The following is a 23,220-nucleotide window of genomic DNA, read 5'->3' on the forward strand; positions in this document are numbered from 1 at the left end:
GCTGAAGCTCCAATACTTTGGACATTGGATGCAAAGAGCTGACTCACTGGAAAAGACCCTCATTCTGGGAAAGACTGAAGGCAAGAGGAGAATGGGGGGAGGGTGCAGAGGATGAGATGGTTAGATAGCATCACCAACTCAATGAATACGAATTTGAGCAAACTCCGGGAGATTGTGGAGGACAGAGGAAGCTGGCATGGGGTGGCAAAGAGTGGGAAATGACTTGGTCACTGAACAACAAGTTAACAATGGGAGATCACACAATTTACAGTAATGCCACCAGTACATGTATACATGTGATGGAGCTTTCTGGAGGGCTCCATTCAGAAAAATTTGGATACAGTTCCTGTCATGTCTGACAGATACTCTCTCAGATGTTAGATGCAGATGTATTTGGCTTTTCTTAACTGGATGCTACTGTTTGGGCGTCATGATCTGGACTAGAGGGTACATGATCTCTGTCCTTCAAAGACAAGCAGCAGGTCCAACACATTCACAGCAACAGAATTTCCCCAGACCTTCCCATGATGCCAGAGCCACACACGCCATCCTGATCCTGGTGAGCTTTCTCAACTGTTTCTACTCTCTTCCATTTCGACTTTCTGTGGCTATGATTCTAAATCCATGCGAGTGACTGATGGACACTGTGCTGCTAGCTTCCTTCACGTTTCCCAGCTTCCCGCTCCTCTGTGCTTATCAGCAGTGATACTTGTTTCTCTAAGTTCTTTGCCTTCTGCACCAGAGACAAATGCTTTTCCTACTCTTGTTAAACATCTGTAAGTTTTCTCTCATTTTGGCATTTGGATCAATTATTCATTTTTTTAAATTAATTTTTATTCTTTTCTGCTACATCCTGGGGTAAAATGGTTAAGGAGTATATTCCTGCCTTCTATTGCTAAGAGTGAAAAACTTAAGTTATATGGTAATTAATTAACCTAATTAGGCTTCATTATCTAGTAGGGTGCCCTGGGAAAACGGAAAGAAACATCAAACTGGGAGATACAATTTGTTACCATGTGCTTGTTTACACCACAGGGATAGGATCCACTTTGCTCCCCCACCAGACACCTCCCATTCAGGAATGTTTATGAAATGAAGGAAATTCACCTCAGGTAGGCCACTGACTCAAATAGCTGCAAGCCCTGACTGGCATTTTTATTTTTAGTCCCCATGGCCATATCAGTAGCCAGAAAGGTCATGGCCAAAGTGACATGGCACATGTGGTTAAGCAGCCAAGTGACTATTTCTTTCTCATAGCAAAATATACTAGCTCCTCATGTGATACTCAAATTTGTCCTGCTTCTCTGTGAAAACAAACTTAAACAATCAAGGGCCACACATCCTCCACATGGCTGAACACCCCTGGAGGCAATGTTTCTCTTCCTTCATCATCACGGCACCAGGCAACTAGAGGCCACTCCTATAGCATGAAGTCCAAAGTTATTCAAAGCAAGCAATCCTAAGGTGTTTACCCCACTCTGCCAGGCCCTTCCCATAGAACCTTAGCAGACAGTGGTCTGAACACTTCCCACTCCTGCCTTATGTCTCATGACTACCCTGATAACTTTCCCATGTGTTTCCAGGATCTGTGAGCATCAATGTTTTCCAGTTGTTTTTTTCTTATAGCCACACCTGACTGATCATCTCAAAAACAATACAAATCACTTTCATAGAAACTCCCTTTATTAAATGTCTGGTGGTCTGTACCATCCAGAAAATACAATGTTAACAATTCTCTCTGGAAAATTCACCTGTTTATTTTTAAATTTTTTTTAATTTTTAAATTTTTTTATTTTTAATTGCAGATTTATATTATTATACTAGTTTCAGGTGTACAGCACAGTGATTCAGTATTTTACAGATTATACTCCACCAAATGTTATTATACAATAATGGTTATAATTCTTTATCTGATACAATATAAACTTGTTGCTGTTTTATAAATAGTTTTTAATCTCTTAATCCCATACACATCATTTGTCCTATCACACTTCTGTCCTTTGATAACCATTAGTTTGTTTTCTATATCTGTGTAGTTGCTAAGTCATGTCTAACTTTTTGAGACCCCATGGACTGTAGCCTGCCAGGCTTCCCTGTCCACGGGATTCTCCAGGCAAGAATACTGGAGTGGGTTGCCATTTCCTCTCCAGAGGATCATCCTGACCCAGGATTGAACCCACATCTCCTGCATTGGCAGGCAGGTTCTTTATCAGTGAGCCACCAGTGAGGCCCCTAAACCTGAGTTTGTTTCTGTTTTGCATGTGTATTATTTTGTATTGTTTTAAAATTGCACATGAGATATCATACAGTATCATACAAGTCTCTTCTTCACTCCTGGCTGTGCTAAACCCAGTGCAATGCTGTGGGACGGAGGTGCTGGGAACAGAGCATTACTAGGTAGATAATGGGATCATTCATTCACAGGAAAGCCATGAATGTTGCTTTTCAGTGGATAGTCATGACCACTGAGCATGGAGCGCAGTGTATGAGCAGGACTCTTGAGGAGGGGGGCAGGGACAGAGGATGGATTAGGTCTTCTTTGAGTTCCCAAAGCTGGGTTGGAAGGGAAAGAAGATTACAGTGACCAGACTCCTCTTGTTCTGAAAATAGGCAACCTGACACTGAATCCTGAATATCCGTCCATTGCTGGGAGGTAATAATTAGAAAACACAGCCTCTCTGTGCCTCAAATTCCTCCCTAGAAATAGTCCATTTGCTGCCTGATGACTGCACTTGCGGCCTCCCAGGCTGTTACCCACCCCCAACTCCAACGCTAGTGCTGTCCTCATCAGCTGCATTCATAAGTCCCCTTCTCCAGTGTGAACTCTCTGATAACCAAATAGACCTGATCCACTGTTAAGATTTCCCATATTCACTGCACCAAAAGGCCTTTCTCCAGTGTGAATTCTCTGATGATCAAAAAGACTGGACTTATTAATAAAAGATTTCCTGCATTCACTGCACTCATAAGTCCTTTCTCCACTGTGAACTCTGATGATACCGAAGGCCAGAGCTAGCAGAAGATTTCCCATATTCACTGAACTCATAAGGTTTTTCTCAATGGTGAACTCTCTGATGATACCGAAGGCCATAGCTAGCAGTAAAAGACTTCCCACATTTACTGCACTCATAAGGTTTTTCTCCACTGTGAACTCTCTGGTGATACCGAAGGCTAGAGTTAGCAGTAAAAGATTTCCCACATTCACTACACTCATAAGGTTTTTCTCCACTGTGAACTCTCTGATGATACCGAAGGCCATAGCTAGCAGTAAAAGATTTCCCACATTCACTGCACTCATAAGGCCTTTTTCCATTGTGAACTCTCTGATGACGAAGAAGGCTCGAACTGCTAGTAAAACATTTTCCACACTCATTGCACTTATAAGGCCTTTCTTCAGTGTGAACTCTCTGATGATTGCGAAGGCTCAACCTAACAATGAAAGATTTCCCACATTCACTGCACTCATGAGGCCTTTCTCCACTGTGAATTCTCTGATGATACCAAAGGCTAGAGCTAGCAGTAAAAGATTTCCCACATTCACTGCACTCATAAGGCTTTTCTCCAGTGTGGATTTTCCTACTGGAACTGAGTTGGTGCATTTGATTAAAGGATGTCCCAGAGTCACTGCCCTTATACAGCACTTCCCCGTTGTGAACTTTCTGATGGTATCGGATGCCAGCCAGAGTTATAAAAGATTTCCCACATACATTACATGTATAAGGCCTTTCTCCTTTGTGAATTCTCTGATGTCTATGGAAATTGGAGTTGTTGATAAAAGACTTCCCACATTCATTGCACTTATAAGGCCTTTCTCCAGTGTGAATTCTTTGATGTACATAGAAAGAGGATTGATGAGTAAAACATTTTCCACATTGAGTGCATTCATATGGCCTTTCTCCAGTATGAATTCTCTGATGTCCAATGAAACGGTTCTTATAGGTAAAAGATTTATCACATTCCTTGCACTGATAAGGCCTTTCTCCAGTGTGGATTCGCCTATGGATCCTGAGATACTTTCTTTGGCCAAAGGATTTCCCACATTCAGTGCACTCGGAAGACCTTTGTCTAATGTGACCTTTCTGGTGCTGAACATGGTTACTTTTGTGAGTGCCGCCTGTGAACTCAGAAGACCGTTCACTAGTGAGGATTCTCTCATCTTGAACAAGTATGTCTGTGCAGCTGGAGGCTTTCTTGCCTTCTCCCCAGCTCTGATGACTTTTTCCACTGTGAAAAACAGCTTCACACGCCTTACTGTTGTTTTGACTCCTGGTGGTTTTGGTCTGCGGCTGAACTCCCATGTTGGCCACGAATTCCTTCCCAATCTCACTGTATGGGGAGAGACTTCCTGATGCATGGATTGTGCAGCTCTTCAAAACTGAGAGTTTCCCCTTAATATATTGTAAAAGATTCTCTCTCGTGTGCTGCTTCTGGTGCTGCTGAATGTCTGCAGTGAAACAGAACTGTTTTCCATGTGTCCCACATGAGTATGCTTTCTGTCCACTATTTGTTCCCTGCTCTTCAGTCAAGTGCAAAATGTTTCTCAAGACCAGGATGCATATCTTACAGGGCTGGACCTTCTCAGCAGACGAATCTGCCCTGGGAGTCCCAATCTGGGACACTCCTACAGATCTGCTCTGTTCAAAAGGTGTCTCTTCATCCCCAGCTCCAGGCCAAGAACCTGAAAACAATAGTGAAGTCCATATTGAGTTTAGTATAGGGAAATGACACCGTCACAACTGTACATCTGACACTTGAAAGAATGAGTCCACAAGACTGTGTTCAGGAAATGGAGTTAGGGTCAGACTGAGGAAGCAGCTGGTCTGTGTTACAGGGCTTTAAGGTCACAGAATAGATGAGGTCTCAAAACATAGGATGCAAGGACTGGGTATGGAGAAAGGGTGAAAGGCCTTTTCTATAGTTCACTCTTATCAATAGCTTCTGCCTAGACCACAATAGCTGGTGACCTTTTCTCTGCAGAACTGTATGTCCAGGTCTCAGAAAATCTAACTGGAACAGGTACCTGGTGTTTAAGGAATATTAAGGGATAGTCCCTTGTTTCAGGACATAAACAGTGTCAGAAAAATACTCTGGAGAAAACACTGTGAAGACCAATGAAATAAACAGTTTAGAGAGGTGGTAGGGAAATAATCCCAGGCTGGAGTCAGAATGAAAATGACAGGTAGGACTTCCCTCGTGGCACAGTGGGTAAGAATCCACCTGCCAATGGAGGGGACATGGATTTGAGGCTGGGTCTGCAACGATTCCACATGCTGTGGAGCAACTAATACCATCACAGCTACTGAGCCTGTGTGCTACAACTACTGAAACTTGCAGGCCTAGAGCCCATGCTCTGCAATGAGAGAAGCTACCACAATGAGAAGCCCGCGAACCACAACAAAGAGTAGCCCCCACTTGCCACAACTATAGAAAGCACTTGCAAAGCAATGAGGATCCAGCCAAAAATAAAATAAATGGATAAATAAATAATGAGAAGTAGAAGAAATTGCAAGTTGGTAGTGTCAAGAATGGAGAGAAGACTATAGAAATGACTTGCGGCCACTGGTAATCACACTAAAAGCACTAGTCAAACAGGACAGGTTCCTGGAATGACTTGAACACAGACCAGATATTAAGCTATACCAGCTGCCATTCAACTTGGCCAGGCTAACTGCAAGTGCTTTGTGCTGAGACCAGAGTCATGTCCATCCTTTGAAGCATGAAGGACTGTCCACTCTCAGTTCAACAACTACATGGAAGGCAAATGATACAACTCTTAATAGAACAGCAGGTCAGGTGAGTGGCCAACACCAGCCCAGAAGAACTCAGCACACAAAAAGGGACAATATTTAAATACTGCAAAAAGAAGCTCTGATGGAACCAGATGAAAGGATGTGCAGCAGATGGAATACAAAATGTTAAGATTCCATCTCCTTGCCTTAACAATAACTGTGCTGACAGAATCCAATAAATGTAGCTCTCGGAACTCAAATCTATTGAAGATCTGCAGTTTCCCAAGTTAAATTTATTTCAGTCAAGTTCAGCTCTAAGGCTCTGGAGCTGCCCATTCCCCAACCCAAAGTCCCATGGCAGGCTACTGTGTACATGTTTCTAGAGCAGACTGTACATGCTTTTTATGAGCCAGCGTGGAAAATAAGGAAGGACCTAGTTAGTCCTCCAGATGTCAGTGATCTAATATAGTCTGACTGCTGGCTGCTGCTCCTGAATGCATGTGAGTAATACAGAGATGGACACTCATTGCTGTTAAATGGTACCACTGATACATAAATCTCCTCTCCCTCTGACTGAAGATTTTAAGAGCCAGTGTCTCACCGCCTCCTCTTCATTTTTCTGTTTTTTCCCTTTTGAGAGTGACACATTTGAGGACTAAGGCAATCAAGAGCAAACACTGGGCTTCCCTGGTGGCTCAGTGATGAAGAATCCGCCTGTCAATGCAGGAGACACAGGTTCAATCTCCTGCCTGGGAAGATCCCACATGCTGTGGAGCAACTATGTGCATGTGCCACAACTACTGAGCCTGTTCTCTAGAGCCTGGCAGCCGCAACTGCTGAGCCTACATGCCGCAATTACTGAAGGCCACACACCCTTGAGCCCGTGCTCTGCAACGAGAAGCCACAGCAATGAGAAGCCCACGCACTACTAGAGCGCAGCCCCTGCTCACAACAACTAGAGAAAAGCCTATGTATCAATGAAGACCTGGCATAGACAATAAATGAATAATAAGAAAAAATCATAAAAGACAATCACTTATATTGTGGAAATTTAAGTCATGGTGCACCCCCAAGGAAAAGCACACTGAGAGGCCTGTCAGTTTACATCTCATGTCAATATACAGGAAAGAGACACTCTAAAAACATCAAAAACAAGGAGAACCCCCCACCCAGCAAACCCTGGTTAATAGCAAGCACAGTATCTCCAGACTTACAACCATAAAATGCCAATGTTCAGTTTTCAACGATAAAAACTCACAAGGCATACAAAGAAGTGGCTGTCTTTTATGATTTTTTTTTTATTATTCATTTATTGTCTGTGCAGAATAAACAAAAAGACCCACATTGTGGCACATTATAATCAAACTGCTGAAACTCAGAGAATCTCAGAGAATCTTGAAATCAGTGAGAGAAGTGACTCATCACAGACAAAGGGTCCCAAACAATATCATTAGCAGATTTCTCATGGGAAACCTGGGAAGGCCAGAAGACAGTGGGCTGATATGTTCAGAGATGGCTGAAGTGAAAAAAACCTGCCAACCAAGATTCCTTCAAAAATGAAGGAGAAATTAGCATATTCCCAGGTAAACAAAAGATGAGGAAGTTCAAGAAATGCTAAAGGGAGTCCTTCAAGTTGAACTGAAAAGACACTAACGAGTAAAATGATATAGACAAAGCTGTATAGAAGCAGAAAAAAAATTTTTTTTGGCCTGCCAGCAAGGCTCTCAGTATTTTAGTTCCAGACCATGGATTGAACCCAGGCCCATGGCAGTGAGACTGCAGAGTCCTAACCACTGGACCACCAGGGAATTCCCAGAATTTTTTTAATGTTATTGATGGTAAGCTGGTATAAATTAAAATTAATAGGCTCTAGCTTTAGGATATTAAATGTAATCCCCATGGTAAATAGCAAAAAAAAAGTTTTATAATGTACACAAAGGAAATGAAAAGGGAATTAAGATACTTCACTACAAAAAAAAAAAATCAACTAAATACAAAAGGAGAAAATAACAAAAAGTAAGGACTGACAAAGCTTCAAAGCGTATATAGAAAACAAAGAGCAAGACGAAAAAAAAAAAACCTCTCATCAATAACTGTTTTAAAGTAAATAGATTAACCTCTCAGAGCAAAACACAGACTGGTAGAAACAGATTTAAAAAAACGATCTAGCAAACTCCCTGGCTCCAGTAGTTAGGATTCTGCACTTTCACTGCTGAGGGCATGGGTTCAATCCCTAGCCACAGAAGGAAGAATTCACAGGCTGAGTGGCACAATCCAAGACAACAACAACAACTGTATGCTGTTGACAAAACACAAGTTGAAACTGAAATGTAGATAAAGACATTTCATGCAAATAGTAACAAAAAGCACACAGGAGTAGCTATAAATCATACCAAACAATAAAGGTTTTAAATCTAAAAAGACTATGAAGGACATTTATTTTGAGAAGATTCAATGTAACATGAGGCAATAAGTATAAATATTCACACGCTCAATAGCAGATCACTGAAATACATGAAGCAAAAACTAACAATCAAAAGGAGAAACAGACAGTTCTACACTAATATTTGGAAACTTCAATACTCTATTCTCAGTAATGGATAGGAACAATAGATTTAATTACATAAAGTTTATACCAACTAGCCTCTCTAACCACAACAGAATGAAGATCCATAACATAACATGGAAAACTGAAATATCTACAAATTTCTGGAAATAAATAGGTTCAAGAAAATAATCACAAGGGAAATCAGAGAATATTTAATAGACTAATGAAAACAAAACACCACATACTAAAACTACAGGATGCAGCAAAGGCAGTACTAAGGAGAACATTTACAGCAAAAAATGCTTATATTAAAAAAAGAAATATCGGGTGGGAGGGGGGATCACGATGGGGAACACATGTAAATCCATGGCTGATTCATGTCAATGTATGGCAAAAACCACTACAATAGTATAAAGTAATTAGCCTCCAACTAATAAAAATAAATGAAAATATACATATATTTAAAAAATCATAATCTATCTTGACAACTTGATAAACTACCAAAAAAAAAAAACCCCCAAATTAAATAGACAAAGCATTCTGAAAAAGGAAATGATAAAGATCAGACAAATACAATAGCCAGAACATTCTGTCCTCCTTAAGGTTAATTGACAAGAAAAGAAAGTGAAAGAAAGTGAAGTCGCTCAGTTGTGTCCGACTCTTTGTGACCCCGTGGACTGTAGCCCACCAGGCTCCTCCATCCATGGGATTCTCCAGGCAAGAATACTGGAGTGGGTTGCCATTTCCTTCTCCAGGGGATCTTCCTGACCCAGGTTTCAAACCCGGGTCTCCTACATTGGAGGCAGACACTTTAACCTCTGAGTCACCAGGGAAGCCCAACTGACAAGAAAAACAAGTGCTCAATTCCAGCCCTCTCTACACATTGCTGTCCCACCCAATGGAAGGAAAATAAATTGAAAGTAACTTGTGAAGTTCATAGTCCAGACACACAAGCTCATTAAAAGACTGATAAGTAAACATGCTATGAATGCTTCCAGTACTGTGCAGGCTTCCCTTCTCCACATCTTACCAACACATGAATAAAGGCCTATTTATAGCAGTTCCTTTTACCCCATACATCATGCCAGTTATCAAGAAAAAATTACACAGCATACTAAATGGCGAAAAGCAATATGAACAAAGGAAACTTCAAAACCAGAATCAGCTATCACAAGGATGTTGTAATTACCAGACTGGAAATACAAAACAAGTATGATATATATGCTGATTAATGTTTGGTAGAGTTGGGAGTTTGTGATGGACAGGAAGTCTGGCCACATGTTGCAGTCCACAGGGTCGCAAAGAGTTGGACATTTGAGAAATGGAAATTCAAAGAAAGAATTCAAAATTCTAGAAGTCAAGACTATAAAAGACATGAAGAATGAATATGATGGGCTTATTGATACACTGGACACAGCTGAGGAAAGAATCTCTGTGCTTGATGTTCTCTTTGTAGAAATTTCCAAAACTGAAAAGCAAAGAGAAAAACGAAAGAAAGAAATGCAAATCAAAACTACAATGAGGTACCACCTCACACCAGGCAGAATGGCCATTTATTAAGAAGTCTACAGGGGCTTCCCTGCTGGTCCAATGGCTAAGACTCCATGCTCCCTTGCTTACCAAAAAAAAAAAGAAAAAAGAAAAAAAGAAACCTTCATGCTCCCAATGCAGGGGGCCCAGATTCCATCCCTGGTCAGGGAATTAAGATTTCACAAGCTCCAGATAAGAGTTTGCATGTAGCACCTAAAAGCTCCCAGGTATCCCAAGTAAGACCCAGAAGAGCCAAATAAATACTTACATACACACATATTAAAAACAAAAGTCTACAAATAACAAATGCTGTTGGTGTAGCCATTATGAAAAACAGCATAGATGTTTCTCAAAAAGTTAAAAGTAATGTTGCCATTATGATCCATCAATCTAATTCCTGGGCATATATCCAGCCAAAAATTATAATTCAAAAAGAGATAGACTCATGTTCACAGCAGTCTAGTCAGGCTCATGAAGATAAAAACAGAGAACACAAATTAATAACATAAAAACTTCAAAATAAAACATAACTGTAGATACCATGGAGAGTAAAAGAATAATGAAAAATGCGAGCAATCTCTAACCCCATGAATTTGATCACCTAGATGCAAGATCAATTCCCTGAAAGACAGTCTACCAAAACCCACACAATAGATAATCTGAATAGGTTCTTTAATTGATACATTAAAGAAAATGAGTCAAAAAAAAGAAAATGAATCAAGGGGGCTCACTGGGGTTCCAATGGTTAAGCTCTGTGCTTCCACTGCATGGGGCATGCATTCAATTCCTGGTCAGGGACTAAGATCCTCCATGCTATGCATTGTGGCCAAAAAGAAAAAATGAATCAATAATTAATAACCTCCCAAAAAAGAATCTAACTGGCTCAGAGTGTTTCACTGCTGAATTCTTCCAAACATGTAATTAGAGAATGTATTATACAATTATCTACAATCTCTTTCAGAAGATAGAAACAAAGGGATACCTCCCAACTCATTCTGTGAGGCTAGTATTACTTTAATACCAAACCAAAAACATTAAAAGAAAACTATAGAATAATATCTCTCATGAACATACACACAAAAAATTTAACAACTTTTAAAAATCGATTAAAACACTGTATAAAAAGAATTATATACCATGATCAACTGAGCAAGTCAAACTGGTTTAACATTTGAAAGTCAGTTAACATAATACCTATCAATACTTAAAAACACAATCTCATCAATTGATGCAGAAAAAGGACTTTACAAAATCCAACCTGCATTTATGATATATTAAAAAAATACATCTACTAGTAAACTTAGAGGAAAAACTTCAAATTGATAACCTCAATAAAACCCTCTAGCTATCATTATGCTTATTAGAGAAAAACTAGCTTTCCCACTAAGATGAATAAGAAGGAAGGGTGTTCTCTCTTACCACTCCTTTTCAAATTTTTATTGGAAGACAACTAATACAATGAGACAAGAAGTTTATAAAAAAGGTATATTGATTGGTATCAAGTTATATAAGTTCTTGTATTTTGGAATATTTACCCTTTAAATATATGGCTTGCAAATATTTTCTCCCATTAGGTACGTTATCCTTTGATTTTGTTGATAGTTTCTTTTGCTGTTTAGAAGCTTTTTAGTTTAATTAGGAAAAGGTGTACTGATTGGGAAGGAAGGAAAATTGTCTTCACTCTCAGATGACATGATCAGGTACATCAAAAACCCCCAATATAGACATCCTGCCAAAAATATCCTAGAACTAAGAAGTAATTACAGGCCATTCTCCCCTTCTGAGATGGCCCACATTCTGTGTGTATCTCTCTAAATAAGCCTGCTTTCACTAAAGAACAACAAAGTTTTCAGGATACAAAGTTACACTATAAAAACCAATCAATGACCTACATACCAGCCCCACAAAAAACTGAAATTTGAGGCTAAAAACTCAATACCATGTACATTAGTACTAAAAAAGAGAGAAAGAAAGTGATACTTAGTTATAAATCTACCAAGATATGTACAAAGGGCAAAAGCTTCAAAATGTTGAATTTGGGCATGATTTCTTGTCTATGACAACAAAAGCACAAGCAACAAAATAATAAACGATACTGGACCTCAAAAAAATGAACACTTTTTTTTTGTTGGTTTCATACCTTTAACTTAATGTCATCTGTCAGTTATACCTCAAGAAAGGTATAGGGAAAAAGGAAAAAACTGACCTATTGTACATCACAGGGAACTATAATCATAGTAAAAAGGCAACCACAGAGTACAACAAGGAATTTATATCTAGAATATATGGAGGAAGTCTAGAACTCAACAACTAAAAAACTGAGCTGATGAAAAAAAATGGGAAAGGGACCTGAATAGATATTTTTAAAAGATATACACAGGAATTCCCTGACATTAGAGTGGTTGAGACTCTACACATTCACAAACATAGGCCCAGGTTCAATCCCTGGTTGGAGAACTAAGATCCCAGAAGTTAATGTGGTTTGAACAACAACAACAAAAAATATACAAATGGCCAATAAGCAGACCATAATGGAAATGCAATGGAAACAATAAAGATATACCACTACACATCCATTAGATGGTAATCATCAAAAGACAGAAAATAAAGCTGCAGGCATGTATGTAGGGAAACTGGAACCTTGGAAAAGGTTGTGGGAAGAATAGCTCACCATCTGTTTAGCAGTGCCCATGTCAGTGACAACACTCTTCTGTACAGACAGGCACAAATAAATGTCAGATACATGGTGACCATGGTCCACATGTAAGAAAGACAGAGCTGTCCCTGGGGAAAAGAAGAAAGGCAGAGCCTAGCTCAAGAGGATAGAGGAGGGAGTGCGCGCCTTACCCAGCATGCATACAAGTGCAAAGTTCTCCAACATGACATCAAGGTACAGTTGTATCTGAGCCTCATCAAGAAGACACCATTCTTCCTGGGAGAAGTACACGGCTACATCCTCAAAGGTCACACGGCTCTGGTATAATAGAGACAAATAAAAATCATGAATAGTCTCACACCTTCCATCTTCTCACACATCTCCCCTACTGTCCAACCTGATGGATTCTCCTGACTTGGGAAAGAAAAACTCCCTCCCCTGATCTGAACTTCCTGTTGCCTCGGGAACACACAGGCATTTAATTTCAAGTTGAAATTCTGCTCTTCCCTGTTGTTTATTTCCACCAGAAAAAAAAGACCCGCACTTACCTTAACCAGCTTAGCCTCACCTCAAAGCACTTTGATATACTAGTATGGGTTTCACTGTTCCATACTTCCTCCAAGAACCAGTGTGCACTCACTACCTCAGGCACAGGGTTGCCAAGGTCCCCAAACCGAAGTGTTGGGAGAATGGCAGGTTAAGAGCCCCAAGACCCTCCTCAAATACAGAAAATGTGTGCGGGACAGTGTGAACAAGTAAGGGACTGGGACAGCCTCCATTTACTAAATGTTCTTCTGCAGCTGTGGGAATCTGTGGGAACATGCAGACCACAGAGGAAAGTGACCAGGGCAGTGCTCCAGAGGCTCAGCACTTGCCAGGGCAGCTGCCTGGTACCATAGCCAGATAACCTCAGTCTGACTGGCTAACATCTCCTGTGTGACTCCATCCTCAGTACTACCTTTTATCAGCTGTGAGCTTTGAGAAGCCACATTTTCCATTGCTCAAGTCTTCATCAACAGCTACAGACTTTTCTTCCACTGAACAGGCCTTGGAGAACTTTTAAAAGCCCAGAGATCATGTGCTTCCTTTACTCAAAACTCTCCAGTACTCCCAGCACCCTAAGAAGAAAGGTACAACCTCCCATCTGCCACTCCAGGTGCAGCCTGGCCTCGAACTTTGTTTTTTGAAAAAACAGGATGGACTCAAGGTTCCCCAATGTTCCTGGTTCAGTTGCATCTCCAAGCCTCACCCACACCACACTACACCTGTGGTCAGAAAGAGGTACACCACCCCTGAAGGCCTCACTGCACTGGGCCAGGCGCATGAGATAAAGTGTGAAAAACGGGACATTTCTTGCCATATCGGTAAACAAAAAAGATGTCACAGTGATCAGCGATTGCAGCCCTCTAGTGTGAGTCAGTGAGCCCTAAGGGAATTCAGGAAGGAGAATACCTGCCATTTAACAGCCAGCAGACTAGTCACTCTTATGCTGAGTCCCGAGAAACTCAGGATATGAAAACACAGGATACTCGCCCCAGCTAGCCGAGGTGCATATCAAAGGAGTTGTGGAGCCCTTTACTGAGATGATAAGACAATATCTCCAAAATTAGCGAAGCTCGAGGGCAACCATTGTCATTTTTGTTATGAGCTGTTCTGTTCCTAACTAGCCAGCTCCAGCCTCCATATGACATAACAAACAGAATCCTGACTAATGACCTAACATACCCCTCTCCACAGGAATTTTCTTTTCATTGAGGTTATAAACAGTCCGCAAGCCCTTGAGCCACCCACTGTTCTGACAGTCTCCTGGCGGCTCTCCCTGGTCAGTTAGGAAGTCCGCCCTCTGTCTTTGCAGCGCCCCTCTCTACCTCTCCCCTTTGTTCTCAATAAATTCGCTCTAGTCAAAAATGCTGTGTGTCTGGAAATTCTTTTTCAACTAGAGCTCAGACTGCCAAGACAGAAATGATTTCAGTGAGCCCAGACTCTCACATCTTTCCATACACAGAAAAGTGCTTAATTCCTTAACCTGGGTTATCTGACTTTCCTTAACAATAATCTTTTGATGTTCAAACACTTGCCCTTTGTTGCAAAACTTATATATAAGCTGGCTTTGTTAGGGGAAGAACACTGAAACCACCTGCCCTGGCCAGGTACCACAGTAACTATTTGCATGAGCTGTTTTACAACAGGAGGTCCTGGTAAGGAACACTGGAACCAATAAGCCACCACCAACAGGGAGAGTTCAGGAAATGTAAAAAAGTGACACCAGGTGTCCAACCACCTCCCAGAATCCTCCTCACTGGCATCCATCTTGGCTGAACAAGGTCTGCACCACCAGGAAGGACTCTGAGTCAGAATGATTGGATAAAGACAACCATAGCTAATCCCCTCACCATAAAACTCCAGACTGCAATGCACATGGCAGAGCAGTTCTCCCGGGTTCCCTTACCCTACTGCTCTCTGACCCAGAGGCCCTCCCCAATAAAACCTCTTGCTTCGCCAGCACAAGTGTCTCCTCGAACAATTCACTTCCCAGTGTTAGACAGAGCCCACTTTCAGGCCCTGGAGGGAGTCCCCCTTCCTGCAACAGCTTCTCCCCTCACCTCCCAGGGTTCCTTGAGATATTTCTTGGGCTGGAAATTCTAAAAATCCCCACGGAATAAAACATAACTCAACTTCTGAGTTGTACTTTTTTTAAGGCCACAAACAACATGAGCGGGAACCTGCTCACCTGGGGAGTTCCCATTCTGGTGGGGAAACGGGCAGCGGAGAACCGGGAACTCACTGCACTTACCTGACCGGGGTCCTTCAGGGCAGGCACCGCCATCAGAGCTTCTTGCCACAGAGTGGTGCGGCGACCGTCCACTGGTCAGGTCGGACTTGGCGCGGACACAACCTGCAGGCGGCAGTGTCCCCAGCTCTTACGTCGTCCCCTATGCAGAGCCTTCGAAGACGCCCCCTGCGCTCTCTCGGCTTGTAACAGGCCTCCCAACACCCACGCTCAGACCCTCCGTCCAGCTCCACAGACTTGCGAGCAATCAAAATGTCCGCCAGGAAGACACCGGGAGCCCCTCCCCGGAAACGCTCCCTTTCTGTATTTTCATTGGATAAACGTCGCTCCTCCATAGCGCAACATTTCTGGGTAATGTAGTTCTAAGTCCTCAAGGAAGAATGGTCCACACCTGAAACATTGGGGCAGAAAAAGCCAAGCTGAATTGCCAGGAGAGCTGAGAAGTGACCTCTAGGGCTGGAGAAGGAATTCATCCTTCCTAAGGGAGAGGGAGAACCATTAGAACATGTAGCCTTTTTGTCGTTAGGCACAGATTTGATTGTTGTTCAGACTGTGGATCTGGTCAGAAACTCTGCAGTGAGATCTGGGAGGGAGGTGAGGGGCCAAAGGCGGAAGTGGAGGTTTTGTTCATACTGCACAAGGTCTTAGACTTTGGCATTGGTGGGGAATAACCATGCGGAATCCGACCTGGTCGCCCTGTTGTCGCCACTCAGGTCCCTGTGAAAGGTTGCTGCCGAACGATAAGACGCTGGGATTCTTGGCCTCTGGAAGAGACGTATTCAATCCGGGGCCAGATACGAGGCTAGATCGCTCAGAGCTTTTGTGTAATAAAATTTTATTAAAGTATGAAGGAGATAGAGAAAGCTTCTGACATAGGCGTCAGAAGGGGGCAGAAAGAGTACCCCCTTGCTAGTGTTCAGCTGGATGTTATATAGTCACTAGCAGTCTGTTAATTAAAAGAAAGGAATGTCTTAAAACTCAGGATGGCATGAGGTCCCTCATCCATAAGATGCATTTTGGGACTCTCTATTGCCTAAAAGAATACCCTAATTATCTGTGTAACTGAATAGAATCATAAATTCTATTATGCTTATTGCAGTATGACCACAAGTCTATTGATAATTGCCCATTGTTAACTACCTAGGCTTAAGGCATATGAATGACGGGTTAACTTTGATTACATCTTTCTTTTCCTTTGTTCAGACTAGTTTCAGGGAATTTGGGGAGGTGGGTTTGGGCACTTAGGCTATATAAGGTTTTCAGAAAAATTGGTCAGGGTCCTTGGCTAAACAGAGACTCTGCCGTGGGCCCGCTGGTGTAATAAACTGCACTCTACTATCTGCATTGTCCTTCTGAGTGAGTTTGTTTCCCGGAACTCGTGGCTACAACAATATATCTCAGCACGAGAAGACTATGTGTTATTTTTGGATGGAGTAAACTAGTAGTCTATAGGTGTCCATATATCCAGTTATATCAAATACGACTGAGCAACTGAACTGAAGTCCATTTTCATATAACACTCTGTGGCTTCCTGGGTGATTTGAATACCTTATGTCAGGTGAGTGTATGCTCCTCGGTTCTGTCTCATCACAACAAAGATTTGGAGCGAAGGACATCAAAGCCCTTGACGCATTACAGCTCTTGGGTCTTGGACAGACCGTGTTATAGCTCTCAGGTCTCAAACAGACTGAGTTATGGCTCTTAGAGAAGGCAGTGTTACAGCTCTATTTTATTTACAAGATAGCAGGAGAATCCATCCTCGAAGTGTGAGGGCAAGCTAACCTAAAGAAGAGAGTGGAGGAGCGCGCCAGCCAGCGCAGGGTGGGGTGGTGAGGGGGCGGGGCGCATGCCTGCAGGGGAGAGGGAGAAAGAAAGCTCTTTGGATCCTCCTTTTACAGGTTTTTCCTTCCCCCTGGGCCTGCCCTATGCAAAATGGGCTTAGGCAGGAGTGCTGTTTCTTCTACCTGAGGTCTTCACTCTCGGGCCTTCCTTTGACCTTCCTTTGTTCTATTTTCACGGGCTTTTCCCTTCCTTGTCTTTTAGCCACCGCCATTTTGGACTCCTGTTTCCTATTCTAACTACCTAACACCTTATAATTTTTAAAACTCCTAATTGCTTTCTCTCTTCCTTTTTATTATTTTTCTCAATTGTCCCTCTGCCTCCACAGAGGATTGGTTCCAGGAGCCCCTGCCTATACTGAAATCATTGGATGCTAAAGTCCCATAGTCAGCTCTCTGATTCTGAAGTTTTTGCATTTATGATTCTTCCAAGTATAGATCCTATAGTCATCTGTGTTTATTGAAAAATATCCATGTTAAAAAAAATCCATATATGAGTGAACCCAAGCTGTTCTAACCCATTATTAGATCCAGGATTAATTGTACTGTATGATTATTCTAACATGTTGAATATTTAAAATAATATCAACAACGCCAAACTCAGATACAGACTAACAATTGATGCTTGCCAAAGAGGGGGGAGGTCCATTGATAAAATAAGTGAAGGGTGTCAGAAGTGATAGATTTCTACTTATAAGATGATTGAATTTTTTAATGTAATGCACAGCATGATGACTCATTAACAAAACTGTATCTTATATTTAATTAATTAATTATTTATTTATTTAGATGAGTCGCTTGTGGGATCTAGTTCCCTGACAAAGGATAGAATCCTCATCCTCTGTAGTGTAAGTGTAGTGTCCTAACCACTGGACCCCCAAGAAAGTCCAAAAACTATACTGTATATTCAGAAGTTTCTAAGAGAGTGGTTCTTAAAAATGCTCATCATCAGAAAAAAATTGTAACTCTGTTAACTAAACTTAATTTGTTAGTTAGTGCAGTGTATATGTGGTACTTAGTAGCTCAGTTGTATCGAAATCTGTGACCCGAAGGACAGTAACCTGCCAGGCTCCTCTGTCCATGGAATTCTCCAGGCAAGAATACTGGAGTGGGTAGCCATTCCCTTCTCCAGTAGATCTTCCTGACTCAGGGATTGAACCCGGGTCTCTTGCATTGCAGGCAGATTCTTTACCATATGAGCCACCAGGGAAGCCAATATCAGATCATGTTATACAGTTTAAAGAAATAGAGTGTTCCACTGCAGTTATATGTCAGTGAAATTTTTAAATTCTCTGATGCTATTACTTTCTCTATGAAACCCAGATTTTTTTTTAAGTATTTATTTTTATTTATTTTGTCTGCACAGGGTCTTAGTTGCAATATGTGGGATCTAGTTCCCTGACCAGGGATTGACCCCAGGCCCCCTGCTTTGGGAGCATGGAGTCTTAGCCACTGGACCATCAGGGAATTCTGAAACCCAGATTTTTAATTGATGTCATTTTTCATCTGTCTAAAGAATTTCCTTCACTATGTTCCCACAATTTTTCTGTATCTAAGAAAGTATTTCACCATCACTCTTAAAGATTAATGCTACAAAAAAAATAGATTAATGTTACGGATATTAAACTCTAGATTGGGGATGTCCACCCTCCCCAAATCCCTTCATAATCACCACACCCACTGCACTTTAAATATTTTAACTCCACTCCATTCTTATTTGCCTGATTTCTGAGGAGAATTCAAATATAATTGTTTTTGTTGCTTCTCTATGAATAAGGCACTTATTCCTGTGGCTTCTTTGAGGATTCTTTTTTATTTCCTGCATTTGAATGTGATATACCTACCTGTAGGTTTTTTTTTAATTCAATCTGTCTGATGGTTTGTGAGATTTGTGGATCTATGGGTTGGTATCTAACATTAATTTGATTGAAGTTTCTCCATCATTATTGCCTCAAGGATTTCTTCTGTTCTTTTTTCTTTTTCTCTTTGTCATGTTTCCATATGTGTATGTTAAACCTTTTGCAGTTTTCCCACAGGTCTTGAATGTTCCGGTGTTTTCCATTTTATTTTATGTCATTTCTTGTTTGCTTTTTAGTTTTGGAAGTTTATATTAAGAGAACATCAAGCTTAAACATCCTTTTCTCAGTTGTGTTCAGCCTGTGAATAATATGTGCATCACAGTCATTCTTCATTTCAGTTACAGTGTACTTGACTGTAGCTTTGTTTTTTGGTCCTCTGTTAGAATTCTCATTTCTCAACTTACATTGTCCTTCTGGTATTGTATGCTGTTTTCTTTATTCTTTAGCAGAGGTTAATTAGCTTATTCATAATTATTTTATATTTCCAATGTGATCATTTTAACATCCATGTGATATCTGATTCTGGTTGTGAATCTTTATCTCTTCAAACTCTGTTTCGTGGGACACTGCAGTTATTCAGTAGGCTCCATAGTTGCAAAAGTGTTAGATAAATTAGACTCTGTAGGTACAGTTATTACTACGTTTTGGTGAAGATAGAGTCCTAAAATTCCTAAATTCTATCCACTGTCCATCCTTTTCCCTGGATCCACTGGATTTTTTAAATGTAATATTTAAATGTCATATATTATGTACTGAGTTCCTCTGGGCCACTGTTACCATTCACCCATCCTGACTCAGTTAGAAGTTGTATAGTTTGTGTCCCATGTAGTCTTTCAGCTTGCAATGGAGAATCCTTGGGGCTTTATGGTATGGACATCACTCTGGTCTCAACATAAAGTGCTCAGAGGTACCCTGGGGAAATGAACGGCAGCTGGGTGAGGGCTTGATATCAGGTCTGTGTTCAAGTCATACCAGAAAGAATGACTTTCTTCCTTCGGACAAGTGTCATGGTGCCATTGTCAGTGGCTACAAATCACTTCTCTCATCTTTGTCTATTCTTGACCTTTTGTCAATTTGTCATTTCTACTGCTTCCCAGTCTTAACCTCACTGCAGCCCACGATTCCTGCAACTGCTTCCTCAATTTGACTCCAAGCCTATTTCTGAACATACTCCTGGGCAGTTGTTCTTTCACGTGTCTGACATGGACTTCTGATGTCATCCCTTCCTCCAAAAAAGTCAACAAGGACTTCTCTACCACTTATTTGTTTTCAGATTCTTGGCATGGAGTCCAGGATAAGGAGACACTTTTGGAACAGAGTCAATTGCAGAAGGAGTCTCACAGATGAGGACATCCAGCACAGGTTTGTCTCCTGAGAAGGTCCAGCTGTGTAAGATGTGCATCTAGTCTTGAGAGACATTTTACATTTGGCTGAAGAACAAGGAACAAACAGCAGGCAGAAAACATGTGTATGTGGGTCATGTGGAAAATAATTCTGTTTCACTGCCAACATTCAACACCACCAGAAGCAGCATGTTGGGGAGAAATCCTGCCAATATGATATGGGCAGACCCACGTTAAAAAATTTTATTTATTTATTTGGCTGTGCTGAGTCTTAGTTGTGACACTTAGTATCTTTTAGTTGCAGCACATTTTACCAAAGCTGGGAGATCAGTAACCATAGAAAAATCCACACTGCAGAAAAGCCATATCAGTGCAAGGAATGTGATACATCTTTTACCTGTAGGTACTCTCATTGAACATCAAAGAACTCATACTAGAGAAAGGCGTTATGAGTGTAAAGTATGTGGCTTTCATTATCATCAGGGCATTTACAGAGGAGAAAGGCTATATAAGCCTGGAGAATGTAAGACATCCTTTAACCAAATCCACCACCTCAGTTCCCATAGGAAAATCCATCTTGGAGAAATTTATGAGTGCAGTGAATGTGGGAAATGTTTTATTGATAGTTCAAGTCTTCATTGTCATCAGAGAGTTTACACTGGAGAAAGGCATTATGTATGCAGTTAATGCAGGAAGTCTTTTATTAGTAAATCCAGTCTCTTTGTTCATCAGAGTTCACATTGGAGAAAGAACCTTATGAATAGCCAAAATGTGGCTGGCTATGACTTTGAAGGAGTTTAACGTTCTTCAGTTCAGTTCAGTCGTTCAGTTGTGTCTGACTCTTTGCGACCCCGTGAACCTCAGCATGCCAGGCCTCCCTGTCCATCACCAACTCCCAGAGTCCACCCAAACCCATGTCCATTGAGTCGGTGATGCCACCCAACCATCTCATCCTCTGTCGTCCCCTTTTCCTCCTGCCCTCAATCTTTCCCAGCATCAGGGTCTTTTCAAATGAGTCAGCTCTTCGCATCAGGTGGCCAAAGTATTGGAGTTTCAGCTTCAACATCAGTCCTTCTAATGAACATCCAGGACTAATCTCATTCAGGATGGACTGGTTGTTAGAAGGTGCAAAGAATCTCTGCATCAAATGGACCCTTTCTAGAGAGGAAGGCCAGAGACACAATATCATCTGTTTGTGATCTCGGCGATCTTGGCACAATGGATATGGATCTGGGATTCAATGTTGCCTGGTTCAGGATTTGGGGAGTCTGGTCATTTCACTCCTCTGCTGCCCCTCCCCACCGCCAAGTTTGGGGACTGAAAGAACACCTCCATCCTAACACTTCAGCACTCCCACCCCCACCCCATAAGCCCTGCCTATACCTTAGCCAAACCAATGCTGTGAGGGACTTACACAAGTGCCCACTACTGCCAGACCTTTCATGAGAGTGGTTCCTCTACACTCCATGTGTACACTGACTTCTACCCCTCAGTGCAAGGACTCTGTCTCCTGTGTCCTGACCATGAACTACACACATCTTGCCTTACCACCAGGGACTCCAGCTTCATTTCCACCCTTCATGTCACCCTCCTGCTTGGGAAGTTCCTCACAGGGACAGCCAGGCATTCCAGACTGGGTCATTGGTATCACCCCAGACTTCTTCACCACCATATGCAATGTTTGGTTTCCAAGGTCCTTTCCGTCTTCATATACAAACTTCAGCATCTTGTTGTTGATGATTAGTCGCTCAGTCATGTCCAACTCTTTGTGACCCCATGGACTGCAGCACACCAGGCTTCCCTGTCCTTCACCATCTCCTTGAGCTTGCTCAAACTCATGTCCATTGAGTCGGTGATGGCATCCAATCATCTTGTGTTCTGTCATCCCCTTCTCCTGCCTTCAGTCTTTCCCAGCATCAGGGTCTTTTCTAATGATTTGGCTCTTCACATCAGTTGGCCAGAGTATTAGAACTTAAGGTTCAGCATCAGTTGTTCCAATGAATATTCAGGACTGATTCTTTTAAGATTGGCTGGTTTGATCAGCATGTTCCTATTACTCCATTATGTAGTTGACCCACAGATGGTTCTAGTCAAAGTGAGGGACACTGAAGGAATAAGAGCGTCCACTGTAGTCCTCACATGGCCTGGTTCCCAGGTTCTTCCTCTTGTCCTCTTTACTGATCTTCTCACTGCTCCTTCCATCCCCACACCCTTCCATAAATGTAAGAATGTAAGTCACCAAATGATTGTTAAGCAACAAGTACTTACTTGCCTACCCATTTTTGGGTCCCACACTAGGCTAAGCTATCTTTTTTCTTTATTTTTAATATTTACTTTTAATTGGAGGATAATCACTTTACAATGTTTTGCTTGTTCTGCCATACAACAATGTGAGTCATCCACAAGTATAAATATGCCCCTTCCCTCTTGAATCTGCATCCCATCCCTACACCCAGTTCCACTCCTCTAAGTTGTCACAAAGCACGGAGTTGAGCCCCCAGTTCTATACAGCACCTTCCCAATAGCTATCTGTTTTATGTATGGTAGAGGATATTTCAGTCCTATTCTCTCCATTTTTCATATCCTCTCCTTCCTCCAGTGTTTCCATAAATTTCTGTCTGTGTCTCTATTCCTGCCCTATAAATAGGTTCATCAGTACCATTTTTCTAGATTCCATGTATATGCATTAATATATGACTTTTTTTTCTTACTTCACTCTGTATAATGGGCTCTAGGTTCATCCACCTCAGTAGAACTGACTCAAATTGATTCCTTATTATGGCTGAGTAATATTTCATTGTATACATGTACCACAACTTCTTTACCCATTCATCTGTCAGTGGACATATAATTTGCATCCATGTCCTAGCTATTGTAAATAGTATGCAATGAACACTGGGGTCCATGTTTCTTTTTTTTTTTTTTT

The 23,220-nt window shown here is 41.5% G+C and overlaps 1 protein-coding gene across 1 annotated transcript; it reads right to left on the minus strand.

Moving 5' to 3' along the window:
• Window positions 1–2,965: 2,965 nt before the first annotated feature.
• On the minus strand, window positions 2,966–15,507 carry LOC110137825 (zinc finger protein 211-like). The gene is made up of 3 exons (XM_020894481.2): window positions 15,258–15,507; window positions 12,655–12,781; window positions 2,966–4,678 (listed from the first exon to the last, which is right to left on the minus strand). The coding sequence occupies exons 1-3, from the start codon at window positions 15,288–15,290 to the stop codon at window positions 3,057–3,059; spliced, it is 1,782 nt and encodes a 593-aa protein (XP_020750140.2). The 5' UTR covers window positions 15,291–15,507; the 3' UTR covers window positions 2,966–3,056.
• Window positions 15,508–23,220: the final 7,713 nt, after the last annotated feature.

Source organism: Odocoileus virginianus, chromosome 20 (genome assembly GCF_023699985.2).
Source record: "Odocoileus virginianus isolate 20LAN1187 ecotype Illinois chromosome 20, Ovbor_1.2, whole genome shotgun sequence".
Classification (NCBI taxonomy): Eukaryota; Metazoa; Chordata; class Mammalia; order Artiodactyla; family Cervidae; genus Odocoileus; species Odocoileus virginianus.